The sequence below is a fragment of the Lynx rufus genome, unplaced genomic scaffold (genome assembly GCF_022079265.1).
Source record: "Lynx rufus isolate CCGP_SWC_20201006 ecotype Redwood Valley unplaced genomic scaffold, mLynRuf1.p SCAF_4, whole genome shotgun sequence".
NCBI classification, from domain to species: domain Eukaryota; kingdom Metazoa; phylum Chordata; class Mammalia; order Carnivora; family Felidae; genus Lynx; species Lynx rufus.
The window spans coordinates 9,559,669-9,577,965 of record NW_025814856.1 but is presented as its reverse complement, the minus strand read 5'-3'; the positions used below and the strand labels follow the sequence as shown (position 1 = coordinate 9,577,965).

General features: G+C 46.3%; 1 protein-coding gene across 5 annotated transcripts in view; it reads left to right on the top strand.

Moving 5' to 3' along the window:
• Nucleotides 1-2,729: 2,729 nt before the first annotated feature.
• The window catches only part of ADGRE3 (adhesion G protein-coupled receptor E3), a 45,654-nt gene continuing 30,086 nt past the window's right edge, over nucleotides 2,730-18,297 (top strand). Inside the window, exons 1-5 of one of the 5 annotated variants that reach the window (XM_047095087.1) lie at nucleotides 2,730-2,885; nucleotides 5,957-6,071; nucleotides 9,450-9,500; nucleotides 11,073-11,195; nucleotides 15,054-15,209. In XM_047095087.1, the coding sequence (XP_046951043.1) occupies nucleotides 9,482-9,500; nucleotides 11,073-11,195; nucleotides 15,054-15,209 (298 nt within the window). In that variant the 5' untranslated portion in view covers nucleotides 2,730-2,885; nucleotides 5,957-6,071; nucleotides 9,450-9,481. Of the gene's footprint in view, nucleotides 2,886-5,956; nucleotides 6,072-9,449; nucleotides 9,501-11,069; nucleotides 11,196-15,053; nucleotides 15,210-18,297 lie in introns of those variants that run through there. The other 4 variants (XM_047095086.1, XM_047095085.1, XM_047095084.1 and 1 more) reach the window with 4 other exon arrangements.

The window sequence follows — 18,297 nt, the reverse complement described above, 5'->3', positions numbered from 1 at the left end:
GCAGGGACTTATGGGCCATGGTGAGGACCCTGGCTTTTATTCTAAGTGAACCGGGACTCCCGAAGGCTCTCAGGAGAGGAGGAGTAGGATCTGACTTAGATTTAATAGGATCACATTACTCTTGACCTCAGTAGAGCTTTATTAAACATCACAGCTAGGCTGAGATGGACCAGGAGGAAGCAAAGAGAACCTTTCCAACCCGAATCTAGGACCAGGGTGTTAGGGGTAGGAAATCAGCATAAGAAAATGAACAAACTGTCATGAAGTCAACAGTAGCAAAGACAGCAGTCTGATAGTAAGGTGAAAAATCTGGGATGGATGGATGGAAGGAAGGAAGGAAGGAAGGAAGGAAGGAAGGAAGGAAGGACGGAAGTACAGGTGGATGGACGGACAGACGGATGGATGGACGGACAGATGGACAGATGGATGGATGGACGGACAGGTGGATGGATGGATGGATGGACAGATGGATGGATGGACAGAACGAGTGTCTAGGACCTCGACCTGCAGGAGACTCTCAGAAATAACTGAGAAGACACTTTCAGAGAGTCTTATTTTCAGCAAGAAAACCCCTGGAGCTTTATGCTGTAATTTCGTGGTAGTAAAAAGGAATTCTAATCTCATTTTGTATCACAGGTAAAAGACTAGAAGCATTCTGGTTTATATGTATGTGCTCTACGAAGCGGTGTGGGGGTAATAGCCAGCCAGCAGGGCAGGTGGACAGCCTGAGAGAGGGGTCTGGAGAGGTGGACTCGGGCCAGATCAGGTAGACTTTATGAGCCTAAGCAGCACATTTAGCCTGCAAAGTATCCATGGGGCCGTGAGGCAGAGGTGTGATAGGCTCAGATTCATATTTCAGAAAGCTATCCCAGCTGGGGGGCAAAAAATGGGATGGCAGGACAACTAGTCAGGAGACTATCGAAGTGATCCCAGATCAGACATGCCTGAGGGACAGAGAAGTTGAGTGACTTTCCCAAAGTCACACAGCTAATAAGGGGCAGAGCTAAGATTTGAACCCAAGTGGTCTGACTGTGGAATCAACACTCTGTAATAGCACATGCCTGACCATCAGGTGGTCTTTCTCGATCCACTCTTGCCTCCAACTATCAGCACACTTACAGAGGACCACTGGGGAGGAAGAATAGGAAGCCCCCCTGCATGGCTGCTTGGCCATTGTGTGTGTGTTGAGGGAGGGGGGTAGTGTATGTTGAGAGCCCAACGAACTGACCATGCAGGACTTATGGTCTTGACAAGGCCAAGAGTCAGCTAATTTCACCATGCTCCACTCGCCCAAGGAAGCCCCTCTGTTCGTTTCTCCCCATCTGCCTAGGCATTCTTGCCCTGTCTCCTCCACTCCCTGCTTTTTAAATTACTTGCTCAGGACTCTTTTCTTACTCTACTCTCTCTCCCTGAGCGATTTAATATAGTACCATGACTACACTTACCATCTAAGGGCCATGGTGAGGACCCTGGCTTTTATTCTAAGTGAACCGGGACTCCCGAAGGCTCTCAGGAGAGGAGGAGTAGGATCTGACTTAGATTTAATAGGATCACATTACTCTTGACCTCAGTAGAGCTTTATTAAACATCACAGCTAGGCTGAGATGGACCAGGAGGAAGCAAAGAGAACCTTTCCAACCCGAATCTAGGGCCAGGGTGTCAGGGGTAGGAATCAGCATAAGAAAATGAACAGACTGTCACGAAGTCAACAGTAGCAAAGACAGCAGTCTGATAGATAGCAGGGAGGAGAGCCCCCTCTTTTGTGCGTGAACCAGATCGACTGTATGTATAATGAATGTTGAAATCACAGTACGTCAAAATCAACTTATCCAAAACTTAACCCTGTCTCTCCCCCCAAAAACCTTCTTTTCCTCCAAGTTCCCTTCCTCTGTAGTTCTTAATAGAAAAGATTGTGTTAATTTTGTTCACTGCTGTATCCCTAGAAAGTAGCACAGATCCTGTCACTTAGTGATATTTGTCTCGATAAATATTTGCCGGAGGAGGGAAGGACTTAAGGTTTTCTTCCAAATCCTGCAATTGGTTTGGATTGCTCCAGATAACCAAATAAGTTATCACCCTGGACTGGATTTTTGAGACTCCAGCCAGATCTGTGGAGTGCCATCTGCTAAGGAGGTAAAAATACCAAGATTTGTGAAAATGACTGCTCCAGTAACTTGAGATACCAACAGAGATACCCTAAATTCTGGCTTACCCAACTCAAAACCACAGCGTTATTTAAGCTTGATTTTGACACCAAAGTCACTTCCCACTCCTCAGATAATGCTCTGTAACTAAAAGGCATTCCTCTCCTAGGGTCAATTGATTCTGTCACCCCAAGGGCAATCAACAATAGCTATGAAAACCTACCACCAAAGGAGCATATGAAAATGAGTGCAGAGGGGCGCCTGGGTGGCGCAGTCGGTTAAGCGTCCGACTTCAGCCAGGTCACGATCTCGCGGTCCGTGGGTTCGAGCCCCGCGTCGGGCTCTGGACTGATGGCTCAGAGCCTGGAGCCTGTTTCTGATTCTGTGTCTCCCTCTCTCTCTGCCCCTCCCCCGTTCATGCTGTGTCTCTCTCTGTCCCAAAAATAAATAAACGTTGAAAAAAAAAATATTTAAAAAAAAAAAAAAGAAAATGAGTGCAGAAAACATACAGAAAATAAACAAAAAAGCAGAACCACGGGTCTGGTGGTGAAAGACAAGAACAAGTTCCCTTTTCTGATAGAAATTTCCTTAGTCAGCTAACCTAAAGTATGTGTATCAAGTCTCCTAAAATTTCCTTGCAGTCAGAGAGGTGGTCAGCTTAAAAGCACAGTGAGGAGCTTCAAGTGCTGGCTGGCAAAGGTTACCTACATGCAGGAATGCAAGGGCCATCACTCCTTCCAGGTATGTGTGACCTTGGGATTGACTGTGACCTTGGGATTGAACCGAGCTAGTGGGTTCAACAATCAGCTGTCTTTTCCTTCTCTTTCTTCTGCTCTGCTTTAAACATTCTCTTCTGGGGCGCCTGGGTGGCTCTGTCGGTTGAGCGTCCAACTTCGGCTCAGGTCATGATCTCACAGCTCATGAATTCAAGCCCCGCGTCGGGCTCTGTGCTGACAGCTCAGAGCCCGGAGCCTGCTTCAGATTCTGTGTCTCCCTCTCTCTCTGCCCCAACCCACTTGCATTCTGTCTCTGTCTCTCTCAAAAATAAATAAACATTAAAAAAAAAAAATTCTCGGGGCGCCTGGGTGGCGCAGTCAGTTAAGCGTCCGACTTCAGCCAGGTCACGATCTCGCGGTCCGGGAGTTTGAGCCCCGCATCAGGCTCTGGGCTGATGGCTCAGAGCCTGGAGCCTGTTTCCGATTCTGTGTCTCCCTCTCTCTCTGCCCCTCCCCCGTTCATGCTCTGTCTCTCTCTGTCCCAAAAATAAATAAACGTTGAAAAAAAAAATTAAAAAAAAAAAATTCTCTTCTTCCCCTTGGCTTATGGTTTCTTTCCTCACCACCCTGTTCAGACTGCATTGTCAAATATCCCTAAAATGTTCCTGATGGCCCAATCCAAGGACTTGTTCATATTCATCTTCACAGGTTTTCTGTTTGACATCCTCTCCTCCGTGATAATTGTGTGACCTGGCACTGATCCGACTTTTTCTCTACCTCTCTTGCCATTCTCTCCCCCCCATCCTTTTTCTTTGTCCTGTGCCAAGAATATGAATAACAAGCAACATTTCAAGCACTCACTATGCACCTTGTATGTATTAACCCATTCAGTCCTCACAGTGGGCCGATGAGGTGGGTACCAGTATTTTCCTCATCTTAGGGATGAGTATAATGAGCACAGAGAGATTGTGTTACCTGCCCAAGGTCACACAGCTTGTAAATGGCAGTCAGGACTCGAACCCAAGCCGCCTGGCTCCAATTCTTTGCCATTATGCTCCTCCCACAGGATTCTGCTCAGGGACTCGTCTTTCTGCTCCCGCTCCCGGAATCTCTTGATCCTGTGGCTTCAGTCGCCACCTCTGTGTAGACGGTTTCCCAACTCTGAAGTCCCGTCCAGCCTTCCGGCTCCAGATCAAATAGCAATACCAATAGCCATAATATCAATCATACCAATAACCATAATATCAACCAAAGCTTACATTTATTGAGCACTTACTCTAGCCTCACATCAAGCTAAAATGGTTTTACCTGCATTATTGTAGCAAATTCTTCACGTGAATGATACAAAATACCATCACAGAGAGGTTATGGGACTTGGTTCAAGTCTCACAGCTGTTTAGTTGCAGAGGCAGGTGGTAGATCATAAAGTCTATCAAAATAATATAAGCTCTCGGGGCACCTGGGTGGCTCAGTCAGTTGAGCATCCGACTTTGGCTCAGGTCATGGTCTCGCGGTTCGTGGGTTCGAACCCTGGGTTGAACTCTGTGCTGACAGCTCAGAGCCTGGAGCCTGCTTCGGATTCTGGGTCTCCCTCTCTACCTTTCACCTTCTCATGCTCTGTCTCTCTGTCTCTGTCTCTGTCTCTGTCTCTCTCTCCCTCTGTCCGTCTCTCTCTAAAATAAATAAGCATTAAAAAAAATCTTTTTTAAAAAAAAGAATTGGATTCTAGTGCAAACAAAATGATCGTGGGGACAGCTAGCATTTACGGAGTGATTTCTGCCAGACATTACACTTCACACATGCCCTCGTTTATGTCATCACCCCCAACCCCAGGAGGTAGGCAATGCTGTCTCCCTATTTCATATAAGGAATCAAAGCAATTAAACAACTTGCACAAATAGTGTCCAAGCCACTTGACCTCCAGACCGGTTTCCTCATTGACAAAAAGAGTCAGTGGATGATTTCTAAAGTTTCTTAGAACTGTGGGATGCTGGCATGCTCATAACTCTTGGGAAACCCCAATTTTAAGACACACGCACATAGTATTGAGCACAGGTTGCTGGCTGGACTGGAAGGAGACCCTGAGGACTAGGCTTGAGAAAATGTGGTGGTTGGGGCGCCTGGGTGGCTCAGTCGGTTGGGCATCCAACTTTGGCTCAGGTCATGATCTCGTGGTTTGTGAGTTCGAGCCCCGCGTCGGGCTCTGTGCTGACAGCTCAGAGCCTGGAGCCTGCTTCAGATTCTGTGTCTCCCTCTCTGTCTGCCCCTCCCCTGCTCATGCTCTGTGTCTCTCTGTCTCTCAATAATAAATAAATGTTAAAAAGATTTAAAAAAAAAAAAAGAAAGAAAAGAAAAGAAAATGTGGTGGTGCCCCGGCTGCCTGAGCCTCAGGAACTAGGAAACGCTTTTCAACCTATATGTTTTACTACTTGGCTCTGTGAGTTATATTCATCATTTGGGCAGGTGTAGTGTTAGGCCACTTCTGCAAAGTAATTATTATACCAAAGTCGGGGGAAGGGAAATTTAAATGTATTAGGAAATATGCCAAGACCCTGCCGCTAAGCAGTCCACAGCCCAGCTGAGAATATATTCATTGGACAAACAAAACTATTCAAAATGGTCCATGAATGCGGTTGTGTAAGTAACTGATCACAACGAGCACCCTCTTTAATGCAGGCAGCACGGAAGGACGAACGACAGCCCCCCAAAGATGTCAACGTCCTAATCCCCTGCAGCCTGTGAATATGTCACCATATGAGCATAGGGGAGGAAAAACTTCACCTCTACCCTCTTAGGGTCTCTGGCCAAGAATAAGAATTAAGCTGACATAAGACATTAACAGGAGAGAAGCAGACAAGTTTCATTACCCTGCAACATGTACACGAGAGCCTCTTCGCAAGAGAACGAAGACCCAGGAAAGCGACACCAGAGCACAAAGCTTTTGTGCCTTTTCAACAAAGAAATGACGACTTTGTCAAGGGACAAGACGGAGGGGTTGGGGCTAGGGATCGTGAATGGTGCGAAAGTGACTAGGAGGTCTGTTGGAGGGATAACTGGGGGAAGCCAAGGGCCGTTCCAATGAATGTGTTTATACAGATCCATTTCAGCGTGCATTCCCAGTCTGGTGGTAAGGACATCCCTCGCTTCCTGGCACCGGGAGGGCACCTCTCTCTCGGGGGAAATGTTACGGCCTGATTCTAAGCAGGAAAAGGTAGGTCAGAAAGCCCTTCCTGCAAGTGCTGTTTCTCAAGTGCCTTCCACTCTATAAAATAAGCAACATGCCAAAGCGGCATGTTTTGAGGTGTCATGTCCCAAGCAATGTCACATGCTGAAAGGGACTTTACAGATACGGATTATGCTAAGGATCTTGAGATGGGGAGATTATCCTGGATTATACAAGCGAGCCTCTTATAATCATGGGCGTCCTTTTAAGAGGGTGGCAGGAGACCAGCAGGGAAGGAAGATACTCGACTGCTCGTTTTGAGGGTAGACCGTCAGCCGCGGAATGTGGGTCACCTCTGACAGCCGGAAGTGGAAGGGCATGGATTCTCCCCTAGAACTTCCAAAAGGAAGCAGCCCCACTGATAACCTTAATATTAGCCCAGTGAGGCTAACTTTGGACGTCTGGCCTACAGAACCATAGGAGAATACATTTCTGTTGTTTTTAAGCCACTAAATTCGTGGTAATTTCACAACCACCAGAAACTCATAAAGGGAAACCCAAAAAGAGGTAGCATTGCCCTCCCTCCCATTCTTAAAGGGTTGCCGCTAGCCCATAGGGCTTTGTCTCCCAAATCCTGCAGTCGGTCTAGATTGCCCCCCAAATGACCAAGTAACATATCACCCCTTCTACTGGACTGTCATATCTGGGGAGCAGCATCTACTGGAAGAAAAGGTACCCTTTCCTCCAGTCGTTGTCACTGTAAACCTGTCGCTGTCAATGGCACCTCCATGCATGCAGCACGTGTGGGATTTCTGAAAGAGAGGTCATGTGGGTTGATAGGTTATCAGCAGGAGCCCAGAGCCTGAGTTGAATCTCAGCTCTGCCCCTGCCTAGCTCTGGGAAGTGGAGCGAGTTACTTAGCCTCTCTGTGCCTCTCTTTTTTTTTTTTAGTATTTATTCATTTTTGAGAGACAGAGAGAGAGTGTGAGCAGGGGAGGGGCAGGGAGAGAGGGAGACACAGAATCGGAAGCAGGCTCCAGGCTCCGAGCCGTCAGCACGGAGCCCGATGCGGGGCTCGAACCCACAAACCACGAGATCATGACCTGAGCCGAAGTCAGATGCTTAGCCGACTGAGCCACCCAGGCGCCCCTCTGTGTCTCTGTTTCTTCATCTGCACAACTGGGATCATGCTACCAGCACTCATTTCCTGAAGTCATTGCAAAGCTAGATTAAGGGCATGTGCCTAGGGTGCTTAGAACAATGCTTGGCATGGAATGAGAACTCAATTCCCCTTAGATGTTGTAGAGGCTGGCCTTAGAATTTTGTCCCACCCCCACCAAAGAAATCCTCTCTCCAAGACATGGTATCTCTCTCCAAGGGGGTTTCACTGGCGTGTTTATAGGCAGGATGGAGGGAGTGGTTGCATCCCAGGGCATGCTGCCTTTGACTCCAGAAATTCCCTGTAAGTGTTGTTTCACAGCCACCAGCCGATACATGTTCTGGACCTCCCCAGGGAAGCCACACCCCCCCATCTTCTCCAGACTGTCGGCCTCAGACTCTCTCAATCCCCTGATCTCAGTCCTCTCTGTACAGGAATTGAAGTTCACCCCAGCTCTACCTAACTGGGCCACCCTGACCTACACCCGTCGCCCAACTTGGTTAACAGAGACCCTTCCATTGCCAGGACCCACTTTCTTTTTTAATTTTAGCTTTATTGAGGTATAATCGATAGACCAAAAAGTTGCACACGTTTAGTATATACATCTTGATAAGTTTGTACGTGTGTATACACCTTACACCCACAATACCATCACCACAATGAAGATACCAAACATTTCACCTACAAAAATTTCCCTGAGTGTGTGTGTGTGTGTGTGTGTGTGTGTGTGTGTGTGTTTGGTAAGAACACATAAAATGAGATCCATTCTTTTAATGCATCTTGGACTGCACAACACTGTATGGTTAACTACAGGTACTGGGTTTTACAGCAGGTCTCCAGAACTTACCTTATATAACAAAAACTTTACATGCATTGAAAAGCAATTTCCCATTTCCTTCTCCCCCTAGCCCCTGCTAACCACCAATCTGTTCTCTGCTACCATGAGTGTGACTCCTTTAGATATTTCACGTTAAGTGAAATCATACAGTATTTGCCCTTCTGTGTTTGACTTATTTCACTCAGAATAATGTCCTGTAGTTTATCCATGTTGCCACGAGTGGCAGGACTTTCTTATTTTTTAAGGCCAACTAGTATTCCATTATATATATATCACATTTTCTGTATCCATTCATCTGCAGAAGCCACTTTCTCAAGGGGTAACCAAAGTTGCAAATAAAGTGACTAGTCACCAGAGCTAAACTTCAACAAGTGGGCACTATAGGAGCCATTGGTTGGTTGTTCATATTGAAAGATTCCCACACGATTTGTAACCAATCATTGCCCAGGACCAGCTCCCACGACACTCCTGCCCACCCAAATCCTGCCCTGGGACCCAACCCACCTCCCCATAATTGGGCATCTACATTAACATCTGCTGGAGTAGAGAAGGGGGTCCAGAGTCCATGCTGATTGGCCGATTCCTGCACCATACCAGCTGTTAGTACTATCCTTGCAAATGGAAAATAATTCTAGATGTTGGTATGTAATAAGAATGAAAAGAAGGTGAGGGGAGAACTAGCTATCAGAGTGGTGTCGGATTTCTCAGGAAAGGGAAAGAGAAGCCACCCATCTAGCCATTGTCTTCAGGTCTTGACCCGAGCAGGAACACGCTGATGACACCACCAGACGCTGGGAAGGTTTGGGGAAGAGGAAGGAGCACTTGATCAGCCACAGTAGAGGCAGCCCACATTTCCCAAGAAGGCAAAAACAATACTTCCCTTCTAAGAAGTGTTTCTAGAACCTTGCCCATCTTCCCTCAAGAGGAAGACTGATTCTTATCCACGTAAATCTGAGTGGATTGGCGACTTGCTTGTAACCAGGAGAATGTGATAGGAGTGGAGTTTCATGGCTTCCAGGGCTGGATCTTAACAGGACACATAGCCCGTTGGCGGGGAAGCTCCTTCTTAGAGTTCTGAACTGCCATGGAAGCTGCCTGCCCAAGGTTGCCATGTTGGGAGGAAGGCCAAACTCCCCAAGTCTAAGGCTCCATAAAGGGGTGACAATGCACAGTTCCCAGCTGCTCCAGACCTCCAGGCCACTGCCTAACTGCAACCGTGTAAGAAACCCCAAGCCAGAATCACCCAGCTGAGCCCTTCCCAGAGCACAGAAATCATGAGAGATGATAAAATGGACCTTGCTGGTTTAAGCCACTACATTTTGTGATGGTTTTTACGTAGCAGTGGATAGCGGGCACACAGCCCTTGGAGAATTTCCTGGAATCTTTCCACAGCCATCTCACATGTCTCCCTTCTGCTTCCCTGTTCCAGGACTCTGTTTTCTGCTGAGTTTGTCAGAAGTCATGGCTCGGATGACCAAAGGTAAGTGCTCAACGCCTGACTTCTCCACAGTCCGAGACCAGGAAAGGTGGAGACCAAGGGTACATCTGGGACCACTCACATCCTCCAATGGGCTAGAGCAAAGAGGCTTGTTCTGGGAGTAGAACTTGGGGATGCTCGAACCCACGGACCGTGAGATCAGGACCTGAGCCGAAGTCAGACCCTTTAACCGACCGAGCCACCCAGGCACCCCAGGTTTTATTTATTTATGTAATCTTTACACCCAATGTGGAGCTCGAACTCACGACCCCAGGATTAAGAGTCACACGCTCTTCCAACGGAGTCGGCCAGGCACCCCTTAATGTATCTTTTTACTTTAGTGTCCTTTGTTCATTTTTTTTCAGTCACCACAATGTGCCCAATGTAGAAATAGAACAGAGGCTAAAACACACAAAGGAAGTGAAGTGAGCACTCCAGAGGGGAGAGACAGAGCAGGACGGTAATCATTTTATTCTGATAATAAGCGAGGCACCAAAACAAAAACAAAAAAAATAAACAAGATGATTTAAGGCTAACTTTAATCCCCTAGAGATCTCACTAGATTCTGATTCAGCAGGTGTAAGGGTGGGGCCTGAGCTTCTGCATTTCTAACCAACTGCTGGGGGATGCATTCTGAGTAGCCAGACTGCATTGTGGCCCCCATCAGGTTCCCAGTCCCCTCTCCCTGTGAACACCGCATAGGGAGTGTTCGAGATACTTCCTCAGCTCCAATCATTCCCAAGAGGGCCCACCTTAAGATCATTAGTGTATCTCTATCTATTTGGAGTCATACATAGACTTGCAAAGATAATGTGAACCCGTATCCGAATATACCTCCTGTGGGTCCCTACACTTTCAAGTTTTTATAATCCTAGCTGATACGTCTTGTGTGCCAGGCACTGCCCAACACACTTTACATGTATTAATTCACTTACTCTTCACAATAATCCATTTTACAGATGAGGGTACAAGGCACAGAGAGATGCACAGACACACGGCTGATAAGTTGTGGAGCCAGGATCGACCCCAGGGTCTTAACCAATCCATTCCCCCCTTTTAAAGATTCTGCAATGGGGGCGCCTGGGTGGCTCAGTGGGTTAGGCGCGCGACTCTTGATTTCGGCTCACATCATGATCTCACGGTTGGTGAGACCCAGCCCTGCAGAGGGCTCTGCACTGACAGTGCAGAACCTGCTTGGGATTCTCTCTCTCTCTCTCTCTCTCTGCCCCCCCTCCCTCTCTCTCAAAATAAGTAAATAAAAACTTAAATAACTAAATAAGTAAAAATAAAAATCCTGTGCCGATCTTGAGAATAGCACCATTATATTGCATTGAAATTTTTGTGTGAAAATTAACGCCAACTCCAGACCTCTGTCATGCAAACGAATCCTCACTTTGTTCTGTAGCTTGGGTTTCGTAGCTCTCGTTTTGTAATGTACTTAAGATCTCAAAGGAGGAAAAGGGTGTAGGCTTCCTCATCCTGAAGAGGCCCCAGTCAGAGAGGCAAAGCCAAATGGTAACAGACATCTCTCAACCCCGGTGACATCTGACCTGCCCCCTCTTTTCCCTGCAGCAGCTACCTGTCCACAGTGCCCCCAACACGCTTTCTGTGTCCACGGCACTTACTGTACCTGCGACTCTGGATACGCTTCTGACTCTGGGAAGAAATTCTTCACATTCCCCCTTGAGACATGCAATGGTAAAGGGGTAATTTTCAAACCACCCGGTGGCGGGAGTGGAAGGGAGGCAGCATGGGGACTGCTGTGGGTGGTGACAGCCACGCGGAAAAATCTATTGGCTCAACACTCATCAAGAAAGAAATGCTTCCGGGGCACCTCGATGGCTCAGTCAGTTAAGTGTCTGACTTGGGCTCGGGTCATGATTTCATGGTTCCTGAGTTTGAGCCCCGCATTGGGCTCTCTGCTGTCAGCGCAGAACCTGCTTGGGATCTTCTGTCTCCCTCTCTCTCTGCCCATCCCCCCACAGGCATGGGTGTTTTCTTTCCTCTTTCATTCTCTCTCTCTAAAATTAAATAAACTTAAAAGTAACATCTTTAAGAATGGGGGAAAGGAGGGAGAAAGGAAAGAAGGAAGGAGAAAGAAAGAAAGAAAGAAAGAAAGAAAGAAAGAAGAAAGAAAGAGGAAGGGAGGGATGAAAGAGAGAAAAAGGAAAGAAGGAAAGAAAGAAAGAAAGAAAGAAAGAAAGAAAGAGGGAAAGAAAAGAAAGAAAGGGAAAGAAAGAAAGGGGAGGAAGGGAGGGAGAAAAGAGAAGAAAGAAACAAACAAAGAAAAGACAAAAAGGGAGGGAGGAAACAGAAAAGGAAAGAAAAAGAAAGAAAGGGAAGAAGGAAAGGGGGAAGGAAAGAGAGAAAGAAAGAGGAAAGGGAGGAAGGAAGGGAGGGAGGAAATAAAGAAAAAGAGAGGGAAGGGAGGAAGGAAGGGAGAGAGGAAGGAGAGAAAGAAAGAGAAAGAGGGAAGGGAGGAAGGGAGGGAGGGAAGAAAGAGAAAAAAAGAAAGGAAGAAAGAGAAAAGAAAGAAGGAAAGAAAGAAAGGAAAATAAAGAAAGAAAAGAGAAGGGAGGGACAAAAGAGAGAAAAAGGAAAGAAAGAAAGAGAAAGAAAAGAAAAGAAAGAAAAAGAGGGAAGGGAGGGAGCAAAGAGAAAGGAAGAAAGAAAGGAAAGAAAGGGAGGGAGGAAAGAGAAAAAGAAAGAAAAAGGGAATGGAGAAAGGAAGGGAGGGAGGAAAGAGGAAGAAAGAGAGGGAAGGGAGGAAAGAAAGGGAGGAAAGAGAAAAAGAAGGAAGGGAGGGAGGAAAGAAAGAAAGAGAGGGAAGGGAGAAAGGAAAGAAAGAAAGAAAAAGAGAGAGGAAAGGGAGGAAAGAAAAGAAGGAAAGAAAGAAAGAAAGAAAGAAAGAAAGAAAGAAAGAAAGAAAGAGAAAGAAAAGAAATTCACGAAATCAACATCTTCTTTCATTTATTTGGAAGTTCTGATAGACTTTTCCATCCCCTTCACGGCGACCTCCTCTTTTCATAATCACACATGTGTGTCTGTGCCATCACCTTCCAAACTCAGCAGTTACTCCCCCCGCCAAGATGCACTGTTTTCCCCAGCAAGACGCTTCGTTTCAGGTAAAGGAATGAAGAGAGAACTCACCGTGATGGGCACCGAGTAACACCGCGCTATGCACCTGAAACTAATACAACACACGTCCCTGTGTGTTAACGATACAGGAATTTAAAAAAAGAAAAAGAAAAAAAAAAAAAAAAAGCTGCTTCATTTCACCCTTGCTTCCCCTCCCCCAGGAAAGAAGTGAGATCCGGAGAACGCTGTTGTTTCACCCCCCTCCTTAGCTCCCCTGCCACATCCCCGTGAAGTTCACACTTTCTCAGGGTTCCCTGCTCGCCCCTGCTTCCCCTGCCCTGCCTTTGCCCACAGGCTGAGTTTCTCTTCTCCCTGGTTTCACGCTTGCCATCTGTCCTTTATTTGGGGTACTTTTTCCTGTGCTTGCTTCGCGCCGGGCGCTCTCTCCGCTGTTCACTTTCGCGAGAAGGTTCTATCCTGCCCAGGTGGGGAGTGTTCCGTCCTCTTATCCGCGTGATCCATCAGCGACCTTCCCACGGATCACAGAACTGTCTTCAAGCTTGCGGGGCTGCAGAGGGAACGCAGCACCATCTGAGGCTCATTCCTCTGTGGCCACTTCTGTCTCACGCTCACTGAGGTTCCTCGCCGGCTCCCCAGGGAGAACATCCTTACTTTCCACTGGCTTAGGGGTGCGACCTGAAAGCTGACACGGGGAGGCTGGGGGCAGAGTGCCTGCGAGATGGGAACGAGACTGTCACGTCTGGCTTCCTCAAAAGAGAATGGCTAGGGAGCAGGCAGCAAAGCTCATCTGCGACGCTATGTCACAGTCTGAAAAGTCCCCATTTCGTGTTTGCCAGATCGGATGGGGACATCCTCACCACCCGCGTGACGTTTGGAAAGGGGCGACGGGGACCCTCAGGACTGGAGACATGTTGACTTAATCAAGACGTTCTCCCTCAGTCGGTTAATCTAGCAGGTGTATGACTGTGCCCGGGTTGCTGTAACAAAACACCACGGACCGGGCGGCTTAAACAACAGAAGTTTATTTTCTCGCCGTTCTGGAGGCTGGGAAGCCCACGGTCGAGGTTCTGGCTGTTCTCTTTTCTGGGGAAAACCTCTCTTCCTGGCATGAAGGTGTCTGTCTCCTTGCTGTCTCTTCACATGGCCTTTCCTCACTGCACACACACAGTGGTCGGGCAGGGAAGGAAGCCCTCGTGTCTCTTCTTCTACAGACGCTAATCCTATCAGATCGGGGCCCCATTCTCATGATCGCATTTAGCCTGTTCCATCCTTAGACACCCCATTTCCAAACACAGCCACACCGGGAGTTAGGATTTCAACATATTGAATTGAGGAGACCTACAAACATTCATAACAGCAGACATGGCCAGTATTTCACTTTAGATGCCCTCAGCCTTGGCCATTCTTTTGCCAAGTCCAAGGCTCTCTCTGGCTACCAGAGACCCCTCAGCTCATGCTCAGGACAGGTGGGAGTATCAGAGAGTAAGCTGTCCCTGCAAGCACTGCTTTTCCGATAAATGGTAAGATTGGGCAGACAAAAGCATTATCAACCGTAGCCAGAGCATGGAAAGAGCCCAAGCGTCCATCACTTGATGAGGGGATGAAGAAGATGTGGTATGTCTATACAGTGGACTGTTACTCCGCCATAAAAAAGAATGAAATCTTTGGATGAAACTGGCGTGTATTGTGCAAAACAAAATAAGTCAGAGAGACGTAGATACCATGATTTTTTTCATATGTGGAATTTAAGAAGCAAAACAGATGAACATAGGGGAAGGGGAAAAGAGAGAGAGAGGGAGGCAAACCATAAGAGATCCTTAGCTATAGAGAATAAACCGAAGGTTGATGGAGGGAGGTGGGAGGGGGTAAGCTAGATGGGTGATGGGCATTAAGGAGGGATGTGCACCGAGTAACGTGTTGCGATGAGCACTGGGTGATGTGTGGAAGTGACGAATCACCAAGTTCTACTCCTGAAACCAATATTACGCTGTATGTTAACTAACTACAATTTAAATAAAAACTTAAAAGAGAAAAAGATTTCGGAGATAAATATCCCAGTCCCCCACCCCTTGGAATGTGCCTCTGAAGTGTGTGCTCTACACCACCTCCCAGAGGTTCCCAGGGGAATTGAGTCCCTATCGCCCACAATGGAAACTTACCTCTTTATTTTCTGCCTTCCTTTCCCTGTCTCATTTCACCACCTCCCTTCCAGTGTTTTCTGAGATCACCTCCCACATGAAGTACTTGCCCATGAATTCTTATCTCAATGCCTGCTTCTCAGAGAACCCAACCAAAGTCAACGAGGAAAGGGAAGAACAAAGACAACCCATTACCTTGACTGAGTTGTCCTGGAAAGCCAGGACAGACCCTGGTGGAACGGGTATAGCCTCTGGCACGTATTAGATGCTCCATAAATCTTTGTCAAATGAATGTCTAAATTCCTCTTTTGTGTTGCAGACATTGATGAATGTAAACCACCCATTAGCATATATTGTGGACTTAACGCTGCATGCCAGAATGTCGAAGGAAGTTTCCACTGCCACTGTAATCCTGGGTACAAACTCCTCTCTGGGGACACACAATTTGAGAATTCCAATGAGAACACTTGTCAAAGTAAGAAACATCTTGTCTTCCTGTCTCCCTTCTTTGTTTTTCATTGAATCTAATGCCGGAAAGTGTGTGTGTGTGTGTGTGTGTGTGTGGTGAGGCTAGGACATGTTTCCATTTTCTGGAGGTAAATGGATGATGGAAAGAGGAGGAAAAAAGGAAAGAAGGAAGTATAGAGAAATAATGAGGTTAATAAGACAAGTGGCCTTTGGAAATGGGGGTAATGAGGTGCTAAGACAGGATTCTTTGAATTGCAAAGAGGAACTCACTCAGGCTAACTTAAGCAGAAAAGATGAATTTATGATAAGGATGCTTGGATGTGTCTTGGAACTCGAGGACAAAAATACAGCTGGGCTTCTGGAATGAACTGAAACAGGGGACTCTAGCGCACACGATCAGGGCACCTCAGTCTCTGATACTCTTTGGATCTGCCCCTTTCTTCTTTATCACCACAAACTGGCTTTCTCTGCCTTCTTAGTCCGCAGGACAGGAAATATGGCCGCCAAGTCCAAATCTTACCATGGTTAATGATCCAAGCACCCAAAGATCAATCAGTTGACTCTCTTTTGGATCTAACTGCAAATTGTTTGGAAATGTACCAATTAGTCCAGTTTGAGTCATATGCCCACCTTTGGATCTCTGTCCAGGAGAGGCACCATCTTGTATAAGCATGAGCACTCTCACGGAAACCACATAGACAGGGAAACCTTTGCACAAGAAATATGGGAGATCATAGCTAGAAGAAGCGAGGGGTAGATGGTAGGGTAGGAACATCCTGAACTTACCTCCCCCCATGAAGACACCAAAGCTGCAACTACTTTAGAGCAACTCTCTCTGAGAGCGACCCGAAGACTAGCCGAACAGCTCTTCCACAGGTAAAGACACGGAAATAAAGCCACATCAAGGAGGGTAACAGCAGCAAAACACGGTCAGGTCAGGAACCAAAACCCCCATTGCGGTGACCCACAGGCTGGAGGGATGTCACCAGTACAAAGGTTCTCCCTGAGCAGCAGGGCGTTCAGGCTCCACATCATGCAACACCCATCTGGGGACCTGCGCCAGGAAGGCAAGCCCCCAGAATGTCTGGCTTTGAAAATCAATAGGGCATATCTATCAATAATTACTTTAAACGTAAATGCTCCAATCAAAAGACATAGGGTGACTGAATGGATTTAAAAACCAAGACGCATCTATCTGCTCCCTGTAAGAGACTCACTTCAGACCTAAAGACACATGCAGATCGGGGGCATCTGGGTGGCTCAGTCGGTTGAGTGACTGACTTCGGCTCAAGTCATGATCTTGTGGTTCGTGAGTTCAAGCCCCACATCAGGCTGGCTGCTATCAACTTGTCAGCATGCAGCCCACCTCAGATCTTCTGTCCCCTTCTCTCTTCCCTCCCCAAAATAAAATAAAATAAAATGGAATGGAATAAAATAAAATAAAATAAAATAAAATAAAATAAAATATGAAGACACGTGCAGATTGAACATGAAGGGATGGACAAAGATATTCAAGCAAACGTAAATAAACCAGCCAACCAAAAGCTGAGGTAGTGATACTTAGACTAGATAAACTTTAAAATAAGGACTGCCATTATATAATGATGAAGGGATCAATCCAATAAGAGGATATAACAACGGCAAATACGTATGCACCCAACATAGAAGCACCTAAATATATGAAGCAAATATTAACAGACATAAAGGGGAAAATTGGCAGTAATACTCGATAGTAGGGGGCTTTAACACCCCACTTACATCGTTGGATAGATCATCCAGACCAAAAATCAGTAATGGAACAGTGGCTTTGAATGACACGTGAGACCCGGTGGACTTAACAGATATATTCAGAACATTTCTTCCCAAAACATCAGAATACACATTCTTTCCAAGTGCACACAGAGCAGTCTCCGGATAGTTCTCATGTTAGAGGCCACAGCGCAAGTTCTCAGTGCATTTAAGAAGATTGAAATCTTCCAGATTTCAAGATCAAGATCAAGAGTCACATGATCCGCCCACCGAGCCAGCCAGGCGCCCCTGACCCAAAATCTTAGGGACACAGCAAAAGCAGTTCTAAGAAGGAAGTTTATAGTAATACAGGTCTACCCCAAGAGACAAAGAAAAAGAAAAGATCTCAAACACTAAACCTTATACCTAAAGGAATTAGGGAAAAAAAGAAAAGAGCTCAAAGTTAGTAGAAGGACGAAAATAATAAAGATCAGAGCAGATGTACTACCAGGTATTTATCCAAAGGATCCAAAAATGCGGATTCAAAGAGGCACCTGCACCCCAATGTTTGTAGCAGCACTATCAGCAATAGCCAAATTATGGAAAGCGCCCAAATGTTTATCAACTGATGAATGGATAAAGAAGATGTGGTGTATATATACAATGGAATACTATTTGGCAATGAAAAAGAATGAAACCTTGCCATTTGTGACAACCGTAGATGGAACTAGAGTGTATTATGCTAAGCGAAATAAGTCAATCAGAGAAAGACAAATATATGCTTTCACTCATATGTAGAATTTAAGAAACACGGCAGATGAACACAGGAGAAGGGAAGGAAAAATAAGATAAAAACAGAGAGGGAGGCAAACCGTAAGAGACTCTTAGATACAGACAACAAACTGAGGGTTGCTGGAGGGGAGGTGGGGGGTGGGTGAAATGGGTGAGGCCATTAAGGAGGGCACTTGTTGGGATGAGCACTGGGTGTCGTACGTAAGTGATGAATTGCTAAATTCTACTCCTGAAACCAATATTACACTATATGTTGACTAATTTGAATTTAAACAAATAAATTTAATTTAAAAAAATAAATAAGGGGCGCCTGGGTGGTGCAGTCGGTTAAGCGTCCGACTTCAGCCAGGTCACGATCTTGCGGTCCGTGAGTTCGAGCCCCGCGTCAGGCTCTGGGCTGATGGCTCAGAGCCTGGAGCCTGTTTCCGATTCTGTGTCTCCCTCTCTCTCTGCCCCTCCCCCGTTCATGCTCTGTCTCTCTCTGTCCCAAAAATAAATAAACGTTGAAAATAAATAAATAAATAAATAAATAAATAAATAAATAAAATGATATTCTACCAAAAAAAAACAATCAG